Consider the following 18,504-nt stretch of genomic DNA (forward strand, 5'->3'; position numbering starts at 1 on the left):
GAGCCTCTGTCCAGGCTTGCCAAGCTAAGTATTTGACAGATGTGAGTTGTATGTGGAAGCTCTCTGTACCAAACCTGCAGGCAGGTTAAAATCTTAAAGCTGTTCTCTTCGGGTTTGAGATTTTGAATGTAGAAATGGATAGAAAGTCTGTTTGTTACCAAGGGTCAGTCTGCAGCCTTTTGTGTCAAGAAGAAATACTCACTAGTCAATAATCAAATACACTGTGGCCATTAAGTACTGCACCTGTTGTCCAGATGGGCTAACAATAAACATGACACAGTCATGCTTGCAGAATAGGCTGGACAGAAGGCTTTGGGGGATGTTTCTAGGGTCTTCCTCTGCTTATCTAGACCTTTACATCTGTACTGTTATACTGTAGGGAATATCTATTTAGTGCATTTCAAACTTGGAATCACGCTGGAAGTTGTTCCAAAGGACTTCATGTAGTTTTGTGTTTCTTTTCAGACTATTGTTTAACAAAGAATGGAGCAATAAATCTCTTCATGTTGAGAAACGTGAAATACCATCAAGATTATTTAAAGTTAGAACAAACTTGGTTTTCTCTGCTAAACATCATCCATAGCTGACTATTTTTAGGGCTATGAAATATTTTATTAATTTAGATGACCTTACATTATGACAAGTTATTGAACACACAGTTGTGTGCAATACTGCTGTGTAAAACACAGACTCAAAATTCACCTTCATTTAATAACTCCTTTGTAAAAGAGGTTTGGATCAGAAATACTTCAAAAGTTATAAAAGCCTATGTACCATTTCTCTCCTAGGAACATCCTTTACTGGCTTAACAATCTGGGGAAAGGAGAGATTTAGAGAGTTTATTTGCACTTGAATAGGCATTTACCCTGCATCCTGTTTAAAATATACTCCTTGCCCTATCAGCATCCGTATTTAAAGTGGTGTGGTGAGTTTACCAATGGGCTTAAATTTAAAATGAAACATCTAAGTGTTTTTTTGGATCAGGGCATGGCATGCTGGGGACACTGCCAAAGATCCACTTCACTCGCAGTCTCAAAAAAAATAGTTACTTGTTAATTTATTTGCTTATTGAAAGTAAGCAACTAGAGGAGAACTTAGCTCCATACTCTTTAAGTTTGTAGAACTAATAAACCTAAATTATTGTATTTCAGTATGCTGAAGGACAGAATTCAGAAACCATTAATAACTCAGTTTAAATGTTTTCTGGAGTTGCCAAACAGGCTCGTTGCTCAACACAGTAGTTTTCAGTGAGTTTAATGTAATATGATAGGGACTTTTCACAAGGGTGTCTAGTGATAGGGCAGGAGGGCATGGTTCTAAACTGAGATTGGTTCAGACTGGATCTTAGGAAGATGTTTTTCAGTAGGAGAGTGGTGGGACACTGGAACATGTGGCCCAGGGAGGTTGTGGATGCCCTGTCCCTGGGCATGCTTAAGGCCAGGTTGGATGAGGCCTTGAGCAGCTGAGTCTAGTTGAGAGGCATCTCCACAAGATGGGAAGATAATCCCTTCCAACCTAAGCCATTTTGGGGGTGTTGTACAGGGTTGAGTGTGGAAGGAGCTAGGAGTAAGAGAACAGTCTCAAACTGGATAGTCTACAGATGTTGAGTGGCTGGAATGTGTCCAGAGAAGGGCAACAAAGCTGGTGAGGGGTCTGAAGCACAAGCCCTATGAGGAGAGGCTGAAGGAGCTGGGGTTGCTTAGCCGGGAGAAGAGGATGCTCAGAGGAGACCTTATTGCTCTCTACAACTACCTGAAGGGAGGTTGTAGCCAGGTGGGGGTTGTTCTCTTCTCACAGGAAACCAGCACCAGAGTAAGAGGACACAGTCAAGCTGCACCAGGGGAACTTTAGGCTGGATGTTAGGAAGAAGTTCTTCCCAGGAAGAGTGATTGGCCATTGGAATGGGCTGCCCAGGGAGGTGGTGGAGTCACCATCACTGGAGGTGTTTAGGAAGAGACTGGATGGAGCGCTTGGTTGCATGGTTTAGTTGATTAGATGATGTTGGATGATAGGTTGGACTCGATGTTGAAGGGCTTTTCCAACCTGGTTAAATCTATTCTCAAAGCGTATGATCAGCAAGTGCTGGTTGCCTGTTGCTGTTACTGGCCAGGATGCCCAAGTTAAGGATGTTGTTTTTTGAAGTGTTGCTTGAAGTGGTGCACTGTGTCAGTTCTCATCACTGACATGGTTCCAGAGGAAGAAATAAGGGTGAAAACAGACAAATGGGGCCATATGAACCTCGTGTCGTGAAACAAGACCAAGTGCAAGGTCCTGCACCTGAATCAGGGAAATCTCCAATATCAGAATATATTGGGGCATGGGCTGATTCAGAACCATTGTGCAGACAAGGACTTGGAGAATACTTGTGGATGGAAGATTTTACCTGAGATGGCAATCTGTGCTTGTAGCCCAGAAGGCAAATTGTATTCTGAGCTGCATAAAAAAAGGAGTGTGACCAGCAGATCATCAGAGCTGATTTTCTGCTCCTACTCTGGATTTCATGAGCTGGAGTAATGCATCCAACTTTGGGGTCATCAGTACACAACAGCGACCTGTTAGAGGGGGTCCAGAGCAGGGCCAGGAAAATGATTAGTAGTGTGGAACACCACTCCTGTGAAGACAGGCTGAGGTCGGTTAGCCTGGACAATTGATGCCTCTAGGCTGATCTTATTTCATCTTTTCAACGTATAAAGGGAGATTATAAGAAAGAGGAAGATTTTAAAAACAAAAAAACCCAAACAACAACCACCAAAAACCAAACCACCAGCAAGCTGTGTCCTCTAGTGACATGGCTGTTAAAAGTTTGATAAACTGTGTCCTTCTTTCAGAATAGTCTCATTTAGCACCCAGCTCAACCTCAACCTGAGGACTAACCAGAGAGAATTTGGAAGCCTTTTCTTGAACTTCCATGGGATCCTAGGGTTAGATCCTGTTGTTGTGGCCAGGATGCATAAATCTGTAACAGGACAAAGAGGAAACAGTTTTAAACTGCAAGAAGGTACATTTGCATTGGGCATAAGAAATAAAGTGTGGCGAGAGAGCAGATTGCTTGGAGAACTTTCGAATCCTCCGCTGCTGGAAGTGTTCAACCCATGTTGAACAACACTTTGAGCAATGATGTTAAAGATGGTCATGGCCATGGCAGGAGATTTGGATTAAATTATCTTCTATGGCTGCTTCTAACCCTAACCATTCCATAATTCTATGAAAGAATTGGTGGATCATTTTGGCCACAAGCTGCTGTTATGCCTGACTTGTGGATTCAGAATCACATTTGGAGGAGAATATCACAGTATCACAGTATAACTAAGGTTGGAAGAGACCTCGAGGATCATCGAGTCCAACCTGTCACCACAGACCCCATGACTAGACCATGGCACCAAGTGCCACGTCCAATCTCCTCTTGAACGCCTCCAGGGATGGTGACTCCACCACCTCCCTGGGCAGCCCATTCCAATGACAAATGACTCGCTTGGTGAAGAACTTCCTCCTCACCTCGAGTCTAAACCTCCCCCGGCACAGCTTGAGACTGTGTCCTCTTGTTCTGTGCTGGTTGCCTGGGAGAAGAGACCAACCCCTTCCTGGCTACAACCACCTTTCAGGTAGTTGTAGAGGGCAATGAGGTCTCCCCGAGCCTTCTCTTCTCCAGGCTAAACAATCCCAGCTCCCTCAGCCTCTCCTCATAGGGCTTGTGTTCAAGGCCTCTCCCCAGCCTTGTTGCCCTCCTATTGTGTTGTCCTATTGCCCTGAGGAGATGGTGATGTTTTTGCTGCCATAGGCATCATAAAAAGACGTGGTTCTATTTTCTGATTGGTAAAACTAAACTATTTTTTTCAGATGTTTAACAAAGGACAAAATTACACTTTCATGTTGGCCCTGGTGATTATCATCAATACAGCACCATGCAACCAAATTTCAAAATTAGTGGAAGAAATTGTCTTAAGTAATTGCCATACATTCCTGGTATTTGTAATATGGGTTCTAAGGAAATCCAGTTTAAAAGCCGACATTGTGAACTGTATTGTGCACTTGATTTGCAGCCCTCTAATGATGCATGGAATAACACAACTTCAATGTGTTTTCTAGCCAGCACTGTTCAAGGAAGAACTGAAGTACATCACTACCCCCAGGGCAGAAATATTATTTTTGAGGTGATTGACATGAAAATAAGGATAAGTTGCAGACAGTTGGAACTCTACTAGCGATTAAAAGAAAAAAGAGGGGAGAGGCCACCTCCCCTTTGATAACGGGGCCTTGAAACTTTGAAAGAGTGAAGAGTGACTTCCCTGCAATGTGCTTGTAATGAAAGCTGTGGTGTTGGTGTTTAGTTTTGGTTTTGTTTAATTCCCTCCAGGGCACAGCTTTTTGGAATAGTATCTGGGAGTGTATGTGTACACATTTAGTAACACAATTTAAATTGTCCAACCATTTCAACTTCCTATGAATCTGGTTCAATATTTTCCTTCCCAGCGATGGTGCCTTCTGGAGCTTCACATGCCTGAGACGGTGATGCATTTCACCTCCCACTACACAGCTTTAGGTCTTCTGATTATAGTGAATGACTTTCTCTTAAGGAACTTGTGCATTGCTGAAGGTGCCAATACAAATAAGCCAGTGTGAAATAGGAAAATTAAGGGAAGAAAGAAGTGGTGAAAGAGAAGATAAGTTGAGGTAGTGTAAAAGGCGAAACTGCGATGGGAAAAGGATGTACTCAATATTTTCCAGGATTTTTTTGTACAATTATTTTTTTTCTTCATTAAATTTAAACAAAATAGTTTCTGAAGAATTAATTGACAATTCTTTAGATAGAATATGCTTATACAGCAGTATAAATTAGCTCAGGGACTGGGAGCAGCTCAGCCCTGGTAACACAGGGATGAAAAAGTTATTTTGTCTTACTTCTTGGGAAAGTTTCGTAGCCTTTTGTAGCACAGCTAGACCTTTGTCAATGGCTGCATTAAGCTGTTTACAGCTAGGTACTATGTGTCGATGATTCAAAAGAATGTTTGAACTCTGCAGAACAAATGGATTAGCAGCACAGGTGTGTTGTATATGCAGGTCAGAGTGCAGCTGAGTCCCTGCAGCCTTGTTAGCTCTAGTGTTAGCAATGCTCAAGAGGCCATCTGAAGTGTCAACTAACTACTGAAGTTGAAAACATCACCTCAGTGGAACTACAGGCTTCTGCCTGAAAACAGGGGTGAGGTACAAGCCAGCATGGGAGCTGCACCTTGAGTTAATGCTGCAGTGGAGACCAATGCTTTGCTTTTTGGGAGGTTTGTGAACAAGGTACAGCTTTAAAAATCTGTTTATTTTACCCCTAATCCTCCCTGTCAGTTTTCATTCTTTAAAACTTTATTCCTTTGTTAAAGTTGTTTTGATTTTTTTCAGTCTATGCTTTCTGCCATCCGCTTTTCCTTTTTTTTCTCTAAAGAAGCAACTTTTTTCTGAATTCATCACTCACCAAAATAAGGCTTTCTCTTCAGAGAACAGACAGCTCTGTCCATGAGCTGTCACAGCAATGCCTGCATTTTCCTCTTCCAGCCATGCAAGTACCTTTTCATTTCTTGAATTCATCCTTTTCTGTAAGAAGAGTCACTATTAAATGAGAATTATGCTCATAGAAGTTTGAAGTAGAATTTTTCATTGATACTTTTGAAAAAGTTGGGTCAGTTTTGGTCAGTAGTTAATTATCCTAGTGCATTCTCCATCTTATTTGTGGAAAATAGAACATACCTTTGCAATTGTGTTGGTTAGGAGGAGACTGGATGGGGTGCTTGGTGCCATGGTTTGCTTGATTAGATGGTATTGGGTGATGGGTTGGACACAATGATCTCAAAGGTCTCTTTCAACTTGGTTTTATCTATTCTATTCTATTTATAAGGCAAAGCCTTTGTATTGGAAAAACTTGTTAGTCAGTATTCACAGAAAATAACTTAATAGCAGTTCTGACTTGACCTCCTACAGCATTATTGAGAGGAAATACCGTTTTTACAAGTGAATTTCTCAGTTTTCTTGTGGTAACAAAATAAAGTATTGTTTCCTGTACAGCAGGTAATTTAAAGGAATCCAAAATGCTCTCAAGGTAGCATATTCATGCTGAAAAATGCCAGAATGCAGACTGTGTTTCACGAGCTTACTAAAAGAAATAGGAAAAGCAGTGTCAGGCATTATTCATTGGTTTTTCTGCAGGATGTATAAATGCTGTGGTTGACAGGAGAGGAAGAGATAAATGGTCTTCTGTGTTGAGTTTGAGCAGTCTTCATTCAACTCTCTTGTCATGTATTTTAGTTTAAGTATCATATTGTATTTTACTCTGGGGGGGGGAAGTATTTTCTATTTTACTTTGGGTGGGGGGGGAAGTATTTTCTATTTAATTTTTATCTCAATCTTATTATTTTTTGTAGTTGTGCAAATCTAGTTCTTCAGCTGGACTGAGGCAGCTGGAGACTGTGTGTAAGAATTAAAAGGCAATGCTGGAATACAGCAATATCTGAAGAGAATTTCAAGGATATTATTTCAGCAAAATCTCAGCTCACAGACTACTGAGCTGTTATATCCACCAAATTCTTTCCCTTTATAGCAAATGCATATGTGTATTACCTTAGATTTGGTGGGTGTATATTAAGATGTAGTTGTTGAGAAACTATCAAAATGCACTACATTAGCACTATAATTTTAAAGCTCTTTAAAAAAGAAAAAAAAAAAGAGAGGGGGGAAAAAAAGGATTATATTTAGCAGTGCTCATAGAAAGTGAGAAAGAGCTGATTTAAAGACTTAAGAGTGTTATCTTGCAAAATGAAACTTTGCCCCCAAAGCTGAGGTAACCATCTGTGTTAAAATCTGATTCAAGTACTGTGTGGGAAATTAATTCTGATGCCTTTAAGTTCATTTGCAAAAGAATACCAAAATATCTGGCTAGAACAACCCATCCAACTTTGATGGTTAAGGTGTTCAAGGTATATCTTGAACTGTGAATGCCATGCTTCTGGTGTAAACAATGGGACAGCCTTGACTTTTTGAGGTAGCAAATGGGAATTTTAGCTACAACGTAATGAAAGGAATATTTCCCCTCACTGCAGAAAGAATCTTGAGCTAAATTAATTCCTGATGCTAATGAATGTGAGTCTGCAGAAGTGACTCTTGAGCCTATACACAACATTGTCTTTGGCTGTAGAGACTTTACTTCCTGTTTGCTCATTACTATGATCTCACTTCTATAACCATTCTAGCTGTCTTCTGATCAAACTTTTCTATAGCTCCTTGGAAGGTGTCTCCAAAAGTGAAGGAAATTGAACATTTCTCCCATGACTGTTTAGAGAGATCCTCCTGCATAGGAAAGGGAAACCCAGCAATTGTATGCTGGAGCCGATCACAGTAATAACATTAACTTCTTAGTTCTAATCTATTTTCAAGCTCATTCATTATGAAATGCATGAATTCTTTTAACCCCAGCAAAAAAAAATTGAAGTCTGTATCACTATTTCCAGTAATTTCTCCATGCCAGTCACTGAGATTTCAAAGAGATTCTGTTTCCACACAGACTACTGAAGGGGCCTCAGTAGCCTTTATTTATTTATTTGTAAAGTTAAGAACCCAAACCAAAGTGCTGGAAAGTCTTTCCCTTTACTACATGGGCTTTGGCTTTATTTATTTTTAATGCAGCAGCACTGCTGAAAACTGGTGGTTCTGTCTCCCAGTTGTAAGGACTTAACCAGTATTCTGATGGGGATGACCACTTTTCCTGAAGGCTGCTTCATTAGGACTTGGTGATTTCCACTGAGGGTCATTTTTCAACCTTCAGCAATTCTGAAATACTACTGTAGCTCTTGTAAAACATCTTGGTGAAATTGCCCTTTTGTTTTTCCTAGCAAGAACCAGTTGCAATAGATTTTAAGCATTTGTTGCAGTTGTGCTACATCTGGTCCTGTATAATCTCATTAAATTTCTTCAGTTACTGTTTGAAATCACCAAATTCTCTATAGCTGTGCTTTCTTGCAGTCTCCCTTATGAACAGAGAGTTGGAAGACAAGCAAACATAATTGACTAGTGGCGCAAATGGTTCTTACCAGAATCCTCAGTTAATTACATAGTTCAATTTTTGGCAGATGATGCAGGGTTTGTTTTTGTGGTGGGTTTTTCTTCCCCCCCCCCCGAAAATGTGAATTGATTGCAGACTTGTACCCAGTCCTCAGTTCATTTACGAATCTTCATTGTATCTTTTTTTTTTTTCCTGACTGCATCACATAAAGGAAGAAAGGCACATGGCATAACAACAAATCCCCCACCTACATCCAGCAGTCATAAAACCAAGTCTGTAAAAGCACTAAAGCCCTGAAATCACCTTGGAACCAGAAACAATTTAAAATAGTGGTGCACTTGGATTTGTTTCAGCATGCCGCCTACTTTGGCAGGATAACGATGCATTCATCAGTAATTGCCTGGTCACATCATAGCTAGATTTTGTATTCCAGTGGTGGATGTGACTCTTACAGTTGCCAGTGGCAAACTTTGATGTATTTTTCAATTGTTAGTATTCACTTGACATAAGGGGGTCAGTTCTTTTCCAATGTTCTTAGCCTGTGATGGTATGATGGATAAAAGTGAGTATACTAGAAGTGCAGCTGACCAAAGCCTACAACTGCTTACATCATCAGGTGCAGGATTTTCTTTCTCTTCTACTACCATGCAATGTTCTGTAGCCCTTGTGATGAATTTAAATTACTATATCAGATATAAAATTTGTCCTTTTTTTTTGGTGTCTGAGTGCTGAATATATTACCTAGTTCAGTAACATCTAAAGCTGTTAGTTTCTAAAATTACATTCAACTTGCTGTCAGAAGAGGTTATATGTATTCCTTAAGAAAATTCAGTGGGTGGTTGTAGCCACATAGCAAATGGTTGGCTTCCTGTGCACAGTTGTGAAATGCCTACCCTTACCATCACACTTGGAGTGCTTGTAGCCCTCACAGCATACAGTATCTTAAGCCATTAACAGCTAAGTATTTAAATCTTCAAGTTTACATCTGTTACTCCACCAATAGTAATGAGAAGCTGATGCACAGAATGCTACTGTAAAGCATCTTATGAGTTGCGTTCTTTATTATTTTTCTTTGGTTTGTTTTGTTGCCACAAATGAAATAAGTGGGTTTGGTCTGTCAGGAGTTGCATTTTTCCACTGAGCACTGGAAAAAAGTTAGGTTTGTTCATAAAGTGATGCAGTGAACCCAGCAAAATAGAGGGAGAAGTAAGGCAGGAAAAGATCTATGCAAGAAAACTTTTGTATAGGAGGGTCCAGGTATGGAAAGCTAGATATGTTTCAGTGTTAGTAACAAAAGGGAGGATGTGAATCACAGCTTGAACATTTACAAAACACCCCTGTCTAAGGCATTAAAAGCCAATTGTACAAGCTCTGAGGAGGAGCAGCTTGGCTGTTTTATTCACAGAAGATTCTGAAATAACACTGCCAAGATTTAAGACAACAACGACAAAAAAAGGAGACATAACAAAGTAGATTTCTCCTTCTTGATGTTCAGAAATATATTATAGCCTGCTTCATGTAGATCGAATAGCTTTTGGTCCCCTTGACATACTAGTGGCATATGAAAGCCCTGTGGATGGATGGTGCATTAGATTGGAAGCAATAAGGTTGTGCCTGACTTACCTCTGCATTTGTAACAGATGTTACAAATGTCATAACATGAACCTTCGGGATCAAACTGGAAAAAAACCCAAGACAACAGATGTAGGCCTCTTAGTTTACCAGCAAGTATAGTCTGACACTATGTAACACTGTTCTGACTTGATGTTAATACCCTGTCCTCCTCCTGAGAACAGAATCAGTGACACAAACCATTTCTCTAGCACTGAATCTGGAAAAGGGTGACAGCAGTTTTCTTCCCAGAGGACTTTTAAGAGTAGTTTTAAAAATAAGATAATAGAGGTATTTCTCCAATAAGTATCTTATTGTTGTATCTGAATAAGTAATCCATACTCATCACTCATTTGAGGGGAGGGAACTGAATTTTAAAGCATTCCTTCATCCTGGTGTAATATTTATGCATTTGTCTATCAGTAAGGCCAAATCTTGCAGAGTGGACACTTGTCTAAAACACTGCCATATTCCTTGGGGTATAAGCCCTCAATTTACCCCACCTTTGTGTGTCACTCTCCCTTGGCTTACACATCTGTCTGAACTTTGCCTCTTTCTCTTCCATGCTTCTGTAGATTTATTTTTCGCCCCCCCATCTCTTTACAACAATTTTATTTCCTAGGAAGCTCCTATCTCACTTTAATTATTGAAGCCAATTTTGTTAGAGCTACAGTAATAAATAAAGCATCTTTTACTTGCAGCTGTCTCCACCAGCACTTTCTCAGCTATCCCATCTAATTTTTCACAGTTTCTTACACATTTTTCTGCTTCTTTTCATATTACCCCTTATTTATGACTCATCCTTTCTGGACTGAAATGAAAAGCTGGTTTCTCTCTCTGTAAGACTGCTGCCATCTAATAATACTGGCATATGCTTGAAGAATAGGTGGAGTTATCTGCTTCTCATTATATCTGTCTGTGATAATGCAATTTAAATGAGCAATCTTTAGTTGGGTCACAACTCTTATTCTTAAATTCTGTATAAATTCTTCCTTCTTATAGATTTTTCGGGGCCAAAAAGCCACTTTGCAAATATTTATAAAACAACCAGTATAAAGTGAGTTTGAGTCAGGGAGGTGGCTTTAATTCAGTTGTATCAGAAACAGTGGTCCCTCCCCTCTATGTCAGTGTGTTTTGCTGCCCTACAGAGAAGCTGATGGCTAGAGTGAACATTAATATTTACCTTTAATTGCCTTATGGGCAATGTATCTATTTTGGACCTCCTGCTATTGATTTTAATGGAAATTGTGTGTTCTTTACTTTCTACATTATCTGTATGTGGTGGAAGCTGCATGAAGCACCTTATCCTGTTTCTCAGGAGTTTAGGCCAATGCTCCTGTATTTCACAGGAGGGGAAGAAAATGAATGCAGGAGTGCAGGCCCTTGTATTTTCTTCTTGTGCTTCAGTTTAAAGCAGTGGTGATTTCTCTCTGCCACATCACTCCCTCAGGTGCTGCCATTCTTGAACTGGAGGCTTAGCCCTCTCCCTGAAGAATTTCATTGTCAAGGAGAAGAGTGGGGGTTCTCCCAGGAAGAATTTTAATCACCCTGTCTGTAGCCCTTTTGAAGGACGCACAATAGTTCCTATAGTAACTACTACAGTGTGGGAGAAAGGCCAGTGCTCCCTCCCCCAGCCACAGATGGAGAACTCTTTGCTTAGATGACTGAAAACTCTTGCACAGCAAAGACTTCATCCTTCACAGTGGAAAAATCTCTGAAACAAATTCTTAAATTGTACAAGTAAGTGCTAATTAAGAAGCGTGAGTTACCAAGTAGAGAACACCAACATCTCAAATGTGCTTACTTTTAAGGTGTTTAACTTTCATTCTTGGGGTTTTCCATTTTAAGGAGTTCAAAAAAGAAGACCCACCCACCCTACCCCCAACCCCCAAAGAACAGATCCTGTGGGAAGGAGCAGACCTATAAACCAGATGAAAATAATTGGAAAAGGAAAAGGCACAAGCTCATGGAATAGACAAAAACTTACACTAAGACAGCCACTTACCTAGTTTATTTTTTTCCATTAACTTTGATTCTGGCTTTGAGAATCTCTGGATTCTTAGATAGAATCTCTTATCTTCAGATCTATTGATTCCAATCCAATTAACAAGCACTATAACACTTTCTGCTTTTCTGACATTTTGATTGATACTGAGGTACTGAAAAAAGAAGTTTACAGATATTAAGGAACTTGCATTTGAAAACAAATTTTACTACAACTTCTTTTAAAACCTACAGCTTTTGATGAAGCATCATGGGTGAACCACTGTAAATAATAAAACAGACTTTTCATTGTGTTGCATAACTTTTTCTTTAATTAGCCAGTGCATTCTTGATAACTACTTACTTATTCTGTGGAAGTTTTGACTTACTTTCTCTGCCATGGATTCCCCAGTAATGAATACGTGCTGTATGCCACTGACCAGAAGATGGACATCTACTATAATAGGCATTTGTGTACACAAAAAAATAGATTTGAAATACCATTGTTAGCTTTGGAAGTTGATTATCATCTATTGCATTATGCATCTTACATGTAGTCCTTTGTGACAAATTTGTTCTGATACTTTATTGCTGTGGTACTTAGTTGGTAATGGCACAGTGTTAACGATTCCCATAGCTTTACTAAACCAAGATAAAATACCTTTCCACATATGCTGCAATTCCAGCTGAGATTTATTTCTCCTTCCCATCTGTGAAGGTGGATAAGAGAACTAAAGTTTGGATCATATGATGTCTTCTGGTGAGGTAGACTGGTGACATCATTTAATTTCTTTGGATACCCTTTCCAAAAGAGAGGGCAACATCTCTGCTTACATCATGCTGGTTGACTATCATTCATGTCACTTCAGATCAAGAACTTGAATACATATGAGCTGTACCTTATGTCCTCAACATACTTGTTAGGTAGAGGAGTTCAGTCTTGCTGGAGATTTCTGTCAAACCTTAGAATCAGTCATAAATGGGCTAGCAAAGAAAAATTAATGGAAAAAAACACACCTCATACTTCACAAGATATTAATCAGGAAGCAGAAGATTTATTTCAAACAAAACCTACAAAAAACCCCAAACCAAAGCAACAACCAAAGAAACCCCAAACAACTTCTGTGAATATTAGCATACATAAATATTGATCTGTCTTTCTGAGCCTAATGTGGCTGTTACACTTTGTCCTTCCCTGACATTTCATCTGCTGCTCAGTTTAGCCCCTCAGTCAGTGTCCCTGCCTTTTCTAAGACACAGCTTTTAAGCATTTCCAAATTACTTACAGGAAAGCTCTAAGATTTTACTATGTCATCTCACCTCTTCCTGTAAAACCACCTTGATTATTACATTCACCTGCATTGTTCTTTCCATAAGCACTTGGGGATGTTCCTAGAAATAACAAAAGATACATTTCCTTGTAGAATTCATTTTACACCAAGGCAAATGTATTCTAAATTGTACTGTGATTACTTTCTTCTACCTTAATAAAATGTTAAACTTTGGAATATACTTGTAAGGTTACAGCCACACACATGCTGTGAACTGCTTTGCACATAGTCATCTGAGATGATTCAGACAGCTCTACTTCTTATGGTCTCCCCTATAAAATAATCATGCATTTTATCAATAGCTACAGGAGGAAATATTAGCCAACCCTGTGTGAAAGTTCTATGTACTTAGCTTCACACAATTTTGTGGATACGATGGGTAATGTGAGGGGTTTTTTTTGTGAGGTGTTTATGAGCTTTCACATTTCTGTAGATCTGCTCAGGCTTTGCTAACTGATTTCTGACTTTATGGTCAGTCATAATTAGAGATTTTCAGGATAATTAAAAAATAATGAAAAATGGGTTGTATTTTATAATACTTCAGACAAGAGATTACCCAAAAGAGTTTAGCAGGATGGCCCTATATCCACCTCTGCTTTCAAGCAGAGTGAAAGGTCATAGTATCATTCAGGGTTGGAAGGGACCACAAGGATCATCTAGTTCCAACCCCCCTGCCATGGGCAGGGACACCCCACCCTAGATCAGGCTGGCCAGAGCTTCATCCAGCCTGGTCTTAAACACCTGGTCTTAAGCCCGGGAAGGTCTTTTCCAACCTAGTTAATTCTATTATAATTCTATTCTATTTTAAATACAAGAAAAGTCAGCAAAATTAAATACAAGAATAAAAATAAGGATGTTGAGACTAATTTAGAAAAAAAAAGCATTTGTAAGTGTATAATAGTTTGGGGGAATTGATGAGAAACTTCAGTAGAGCTTTTAAAGCTAGCTTTCAAGCTGTTAAAAAAAGCAACAGAATTTTGGTCTGAATTTTCCACAGAACCAATACTTTTGTCTCACAAAAGTATTTTAGAGGGAACTTAGTATTGTGCTGGTAATGTGCTTTTACTCCAAGTAATCAATGCATTCTGCTTCTGTTTAATTAGAACTCTGTCTTTGCTAGTAGAAAGTCACAGTGAACCTTGGTTAATTCTGTGCTCCAGTAATCTAGAAGTGAGTTTAAGAAGAAATACTCTCTCTCCAGACTGCACATAAGTCTTAGATAGTCTACATATTTCTTTTCCAGAGCTTCTTACACTTCCTAACACAATTGTGAATACTCTTGAGATTACATTAAGCATGCATAGACTGCCCCCGAGACACTGAAAGGGATGTGGTTCTTCTTTCACCTTGTGCATAGCCAGATTAGTCACTGGGGGAGGAAAGCTTAAGAGGAATTAGTGAGTAGTTAGAATTTTTTTCCTTCTTGGCTTGTTAGGGTATATTCTTATGCCAGGAATAGGTGTGTCAGGCTGGATAGTAAAAGTCATAGTCCAATCCTATGGGAAGTAAAATATTTTGATGCACATATTCCTCTGCTCCAGCACTACAAAGTGCATATGTGAAAAGAGTCTGTCCGTCTTCTTGTCACTATTAACTGTCGGTATTTAATACAAATATTGGTTGTGTCAACTTTTTTTATTAACCACAACAATTGTGTATTCAAACCTTCACCTTTGTCAAGTAAATGTAGACAGTGCAAAATATGACCACATGTGAAGAAAGCCTGTTTAGAGATGTCTGTTCAAACCACTAAAAGGGGAGAAGCCTGGAAGGATGTAACCTGGGTTTGGATCTTATTTCCTTTGTGACTCCTCTTCTAGCCTGATACACATACCTCAGGCTTCTCCACATCTTCATTTCCCCTACTTCTGCTACTCCAAGGAAGAAATTTCTTTCATGTATGCAGTAGTTTGTTACTGTCAAGAGCTTTCATTTAAAACAAAATCCACACTTTCTTATTTTTTTTTTTTTAAAGGATTCACATCCACATTTTTAGGTCTGTGAGTTTTGTTGAGCTACTTTGATTTATAGACATGATAGAAATCCTAAATCAGTTGCTTTCCAAGATTTCTCTGAGGAGCTGAGCTATGGCTGCTTATGGCTTCATCCACAGGGTGAGAGATTTAGAGGTGGCTGGCTGTGGCTTGTGGGATAGAAGCCGTGTATGTATAGTTTATGTTTTGAAATCAAAATAACATGAGGGCCATCTTCTTAATCCAACTGTCTTTCTTTTATCTGTTGTTATGTCAAGAATCCATTCAGTACAAATAAGAGGTTCTGTGATTAGACTGCAAAATTGCCAGGTTTTTGAAAGGTTATCAATGTGACATGCGTTTGTGTGCACAAAATTGTATATTTCTTCTGATGTAGATAGGTATCAAGAAATCTTGAGAGCTCAAGTAAAATAATGGGGCAATGGAATCAGAAGATGAAATAAAACAAGTTTACCTAATTCTAGATTTATCTCAGTATTCTTGTCTCATTCCTCCAAATGTGAAGAATGATAGTTATGACAATGGGGGTTGGTCTCCCAGGCAACCAGCACCAGAACAAGAGGACACAGTCTTAAGCTGCACCAGGGGAAGTTTAGGCTGGATGTTAGGAAGAAGTTCTTCCCAGAAAGAGTGATTTGCCATTGGAATGGGCTGCCCAGGGAGGTGGTGGAGTCACCATCACTGGAGGTGTTTAAGAAGAGAGTGGATGAGGCACTTGGTGCCATGGCACTGAGGTCAGGCTGACAGGCCTGTAATTGCCTGGCTCATCCAACTGGCCTTTCGTGTTGATGGGTATCACATTGGCCAGCTTCCAGTCATCTGGGACCTCTTCAGTGAGCCAGGATTGCTGAAAAATGATGGAGAGCAGCCCGGCCAGCTCATCTGCCAGCTCTCTCAGCACCCTAGGATGTATCCTGTCTAGTCCCATGGACTTGCGGGGATCCAAGCGGCTAAGTTCCTCCTGTATTACAGGGGAACTATACTGCTCCCTGACTCCATCTGCCAGCTCAGAAGGCCAGTTGTCTGGAAGACAACCTGTCTTGCTATTAAAAATTGAGGAAAAGAAGGTGTTAAGTTCCTCTGCCTTTTCCTCATCTTTAGTTACAGAAAAGATGAGAAAATGCAAAAAGAAACAAAGTTGTTTAAAAGCAAAATGATTTATAATTGGAAGGCTGGTAGAGAAAAATACTAAGACTGAGAAAAAGACTAAATACCTAAAAGACTAAATAGCTAAAACTTGTAAAAGAATGATATGCTGATGTGTCTGGTTAGTCAGTGTACTGCCTGAAGTTAAAAAAAACCAAGTTGGTCTGTTACCAGTTTGAGTTGCAATGCAAAGCAGTTTTGAAGGAGACTGTTAAATTGTTAGCATCTTTAACTATCCTCAGAGAAAAGAGGAAGACTTACAAGATGCAGGCTTTCCAGCAGTCACCATTTGTATTTATGAGCTCTTGCCTGAATCTATTAGCTATTGGCTGTGAAGCCACCTGTTTGCCCAGTATAAATAGCTTAGAATTTCCTGTAAGGAAATTACATGAAGCATCAATAAAGAATGATACTACATTTTTAGGTCAATATGACTATCATTACTTGGCATTTATCTTTTCATACTGATGTCATGCTTGACAACCAGTATCATAGAAGACTGAGAGATTGTTGCTGTGTATTTTGTTTTCACTGGTGTTAAATTAGCCTGTTCAGTAATGGCAGTCATCCATTCTGCTTATTTTAGTGGATGCTTGCTATTTTGTTGCTCTTACTGTGCATTGTAAAGAGAACATGTAAAGGTAAACTAGGACTGTGATGGTTCCAGAGGCACTAGACCGTCAGGGTCTTTGGATGTAAATGTTTTTGTGCGTGCAAACAGGGTGCAGAATGGACTTCACCTTTTCTCTCTGCTATGGATATGTTTGTCTGTGTCATTAAGACAGAAAAAGAAGGGAAGGTTCCTCAAGCCCTGTCCCTCAGTGCTTTAGCTTTCTCTGATTATGTGGCAAATAAAACCTAGACTTAAGAAGAAACCTCACCTGGTAGTATGTACCGATGTTTGGTTTTACTCAGAGTGGATTGCTGGCTTTGTGCTCCTGGCTGAACAGAATGTTTGTTTTATGATTTCTCAGCCTTTTCTGTAGTCATTGCTGCCTTTGAAACATAACTGTCTATTAATAATTGCTTTGTATTTCTAAACTATATTATTTAGAAGCTGAATTTTCAAGTACCTATTCTAGCAACTAACGCAGATATCTGTCGCCTCTGTTTAGCAATAACTTTGATATTTCAAATGTGTTTACAAATGCTGACTTTTTAATGCTCTCTTTACTTCATTTCAGTTTCAAGTAAGATAAATAACGTGCTCAGATAAATCTTTTATACCTCCTTAGTTCCTGAGTGATCTTTAGCTCTTACCCTCCACATTTCAAAACATTTACAACATTTACTCTTTCTCAATAGTGTTTTTCATGACGTTCTGCATGCTGCCATCGCCACATAGAGGAAAAATCCCTTCTACAGGGACTTGGATGTATTGGAAGAAACGATTTCTTTTCAGAGTTCTTAGACATTTAAATGGATTTCTTTTGGGTTTTAAATTATTCTTTTCTCTTTCAGATTTGAACCACTGAAAAACTACACACCAACTTTATTTACCATGTGCAAGACACATCTGTAATTTAAGTTGGTGTGTAAAATGCAAAACTCATTTAAATAACCGCTGTCAAGTGGTTGGATCAGGGGTGCATGAGAAATGAACGTGCAGACCTTGCAACATAACTGTTTTTCATTCAGTTATAGGTGCCCAGCGCAGGAGGAGTCCCAGTGCCCTTGCCATCGAAGTATTTGAGTCGCATTTGGGAAGTCATATTTTACAGGTAAAAATAAAATGGCTTGGCCAAGAAAACTCAAAGTACACTCGCTAGGCGTATTTCTGCCAATAATTGGAGCGGTATTGTTGTCAGCACTTATATTAATGGGTTTGTTGGTGGTTGTTTTGGTTTTGTTTTGTTTTTTGAGCTTATATTTCCTTATTCTTAGAAAGCCCAGGATTGGAAGAATGTTAATGAAATGGAGGGCAAGTAGTATTTAGTTGAATGAAAATGTTGCTTAGAACTGTGCAGGAGGCATTTGCTTGTAGAATACCTCTATGAATGTGTGTGTTTGTGAATGTGTGTGTGCACAAACCAGTATTTTGTGGGGGTGATTGGATTTGCCTTAGGTGTCATGTGTTTATTTCAGGGATTTTTGTTCCCCTCCCCCCACGCCTCTTTGGTTTATGAGCAGTGCTCTCCTCCCTGATATCCCAGTCATCACAATCACGTATAACAAATTGACAACAATCTGCAAAGAGAAGAGAATGAACAGCAGCATGCCTCTTAGGCCTCCTCAGCTATGAGTTAAAAACTAATTTGGTATTTGTCAAAGAATTTAGTCACACTGTAGATGTCATTGAACTCCAGGAAGACTAAACTCGCAAAAACTGACCTGGTGGAAACAGAGTTGTTGGTCTTTTTTAGGTCAGGGTTACTGCAGCTTTCCTAGGTTGCACTAATCA

General features: G+C 39.3%; 1 protein-coding gene across 1 annotated transcript in view; it reads left to right on the top strand.

The window, feature by feature from the left end:
- NPAS3 (neuronal PAS domain protein 3) overlaps nt 1-18,504 on the top strand; it is a 658,723-nt gene that overhangs the window by 313,139 nt on the left and 327,080 nt on the right. The window contains exon 3 of the mRNA XM_068160299.1: nt 17,742-17,824. Within this exon, the coding sequence (XP_068016400.1) occupies nt 17,742-17,824 (83 nt within the window). The remainder of the gene's footprint in view (nt 1-17,741; nt 17,825-18,504) is intronic.

The sequence above is a fragment of the Melanerpes formicivorus genome, unplaced genomic scaffold, assembly GCF_026170545.1.
Source record: "Melanerpes formicivorus ecotype bairdi unplaced genomic scaffold, bMelFor1.0.p_v2 SCAF_49, whole genome shotgun sequence".
In the NCBI taxonomy this organism is placed as follows: Eukaryota; Metazoa; Chordata; class Aves; order Piciformes; family Picidae; genus Melanerpes; species Melanerpes formicivorus.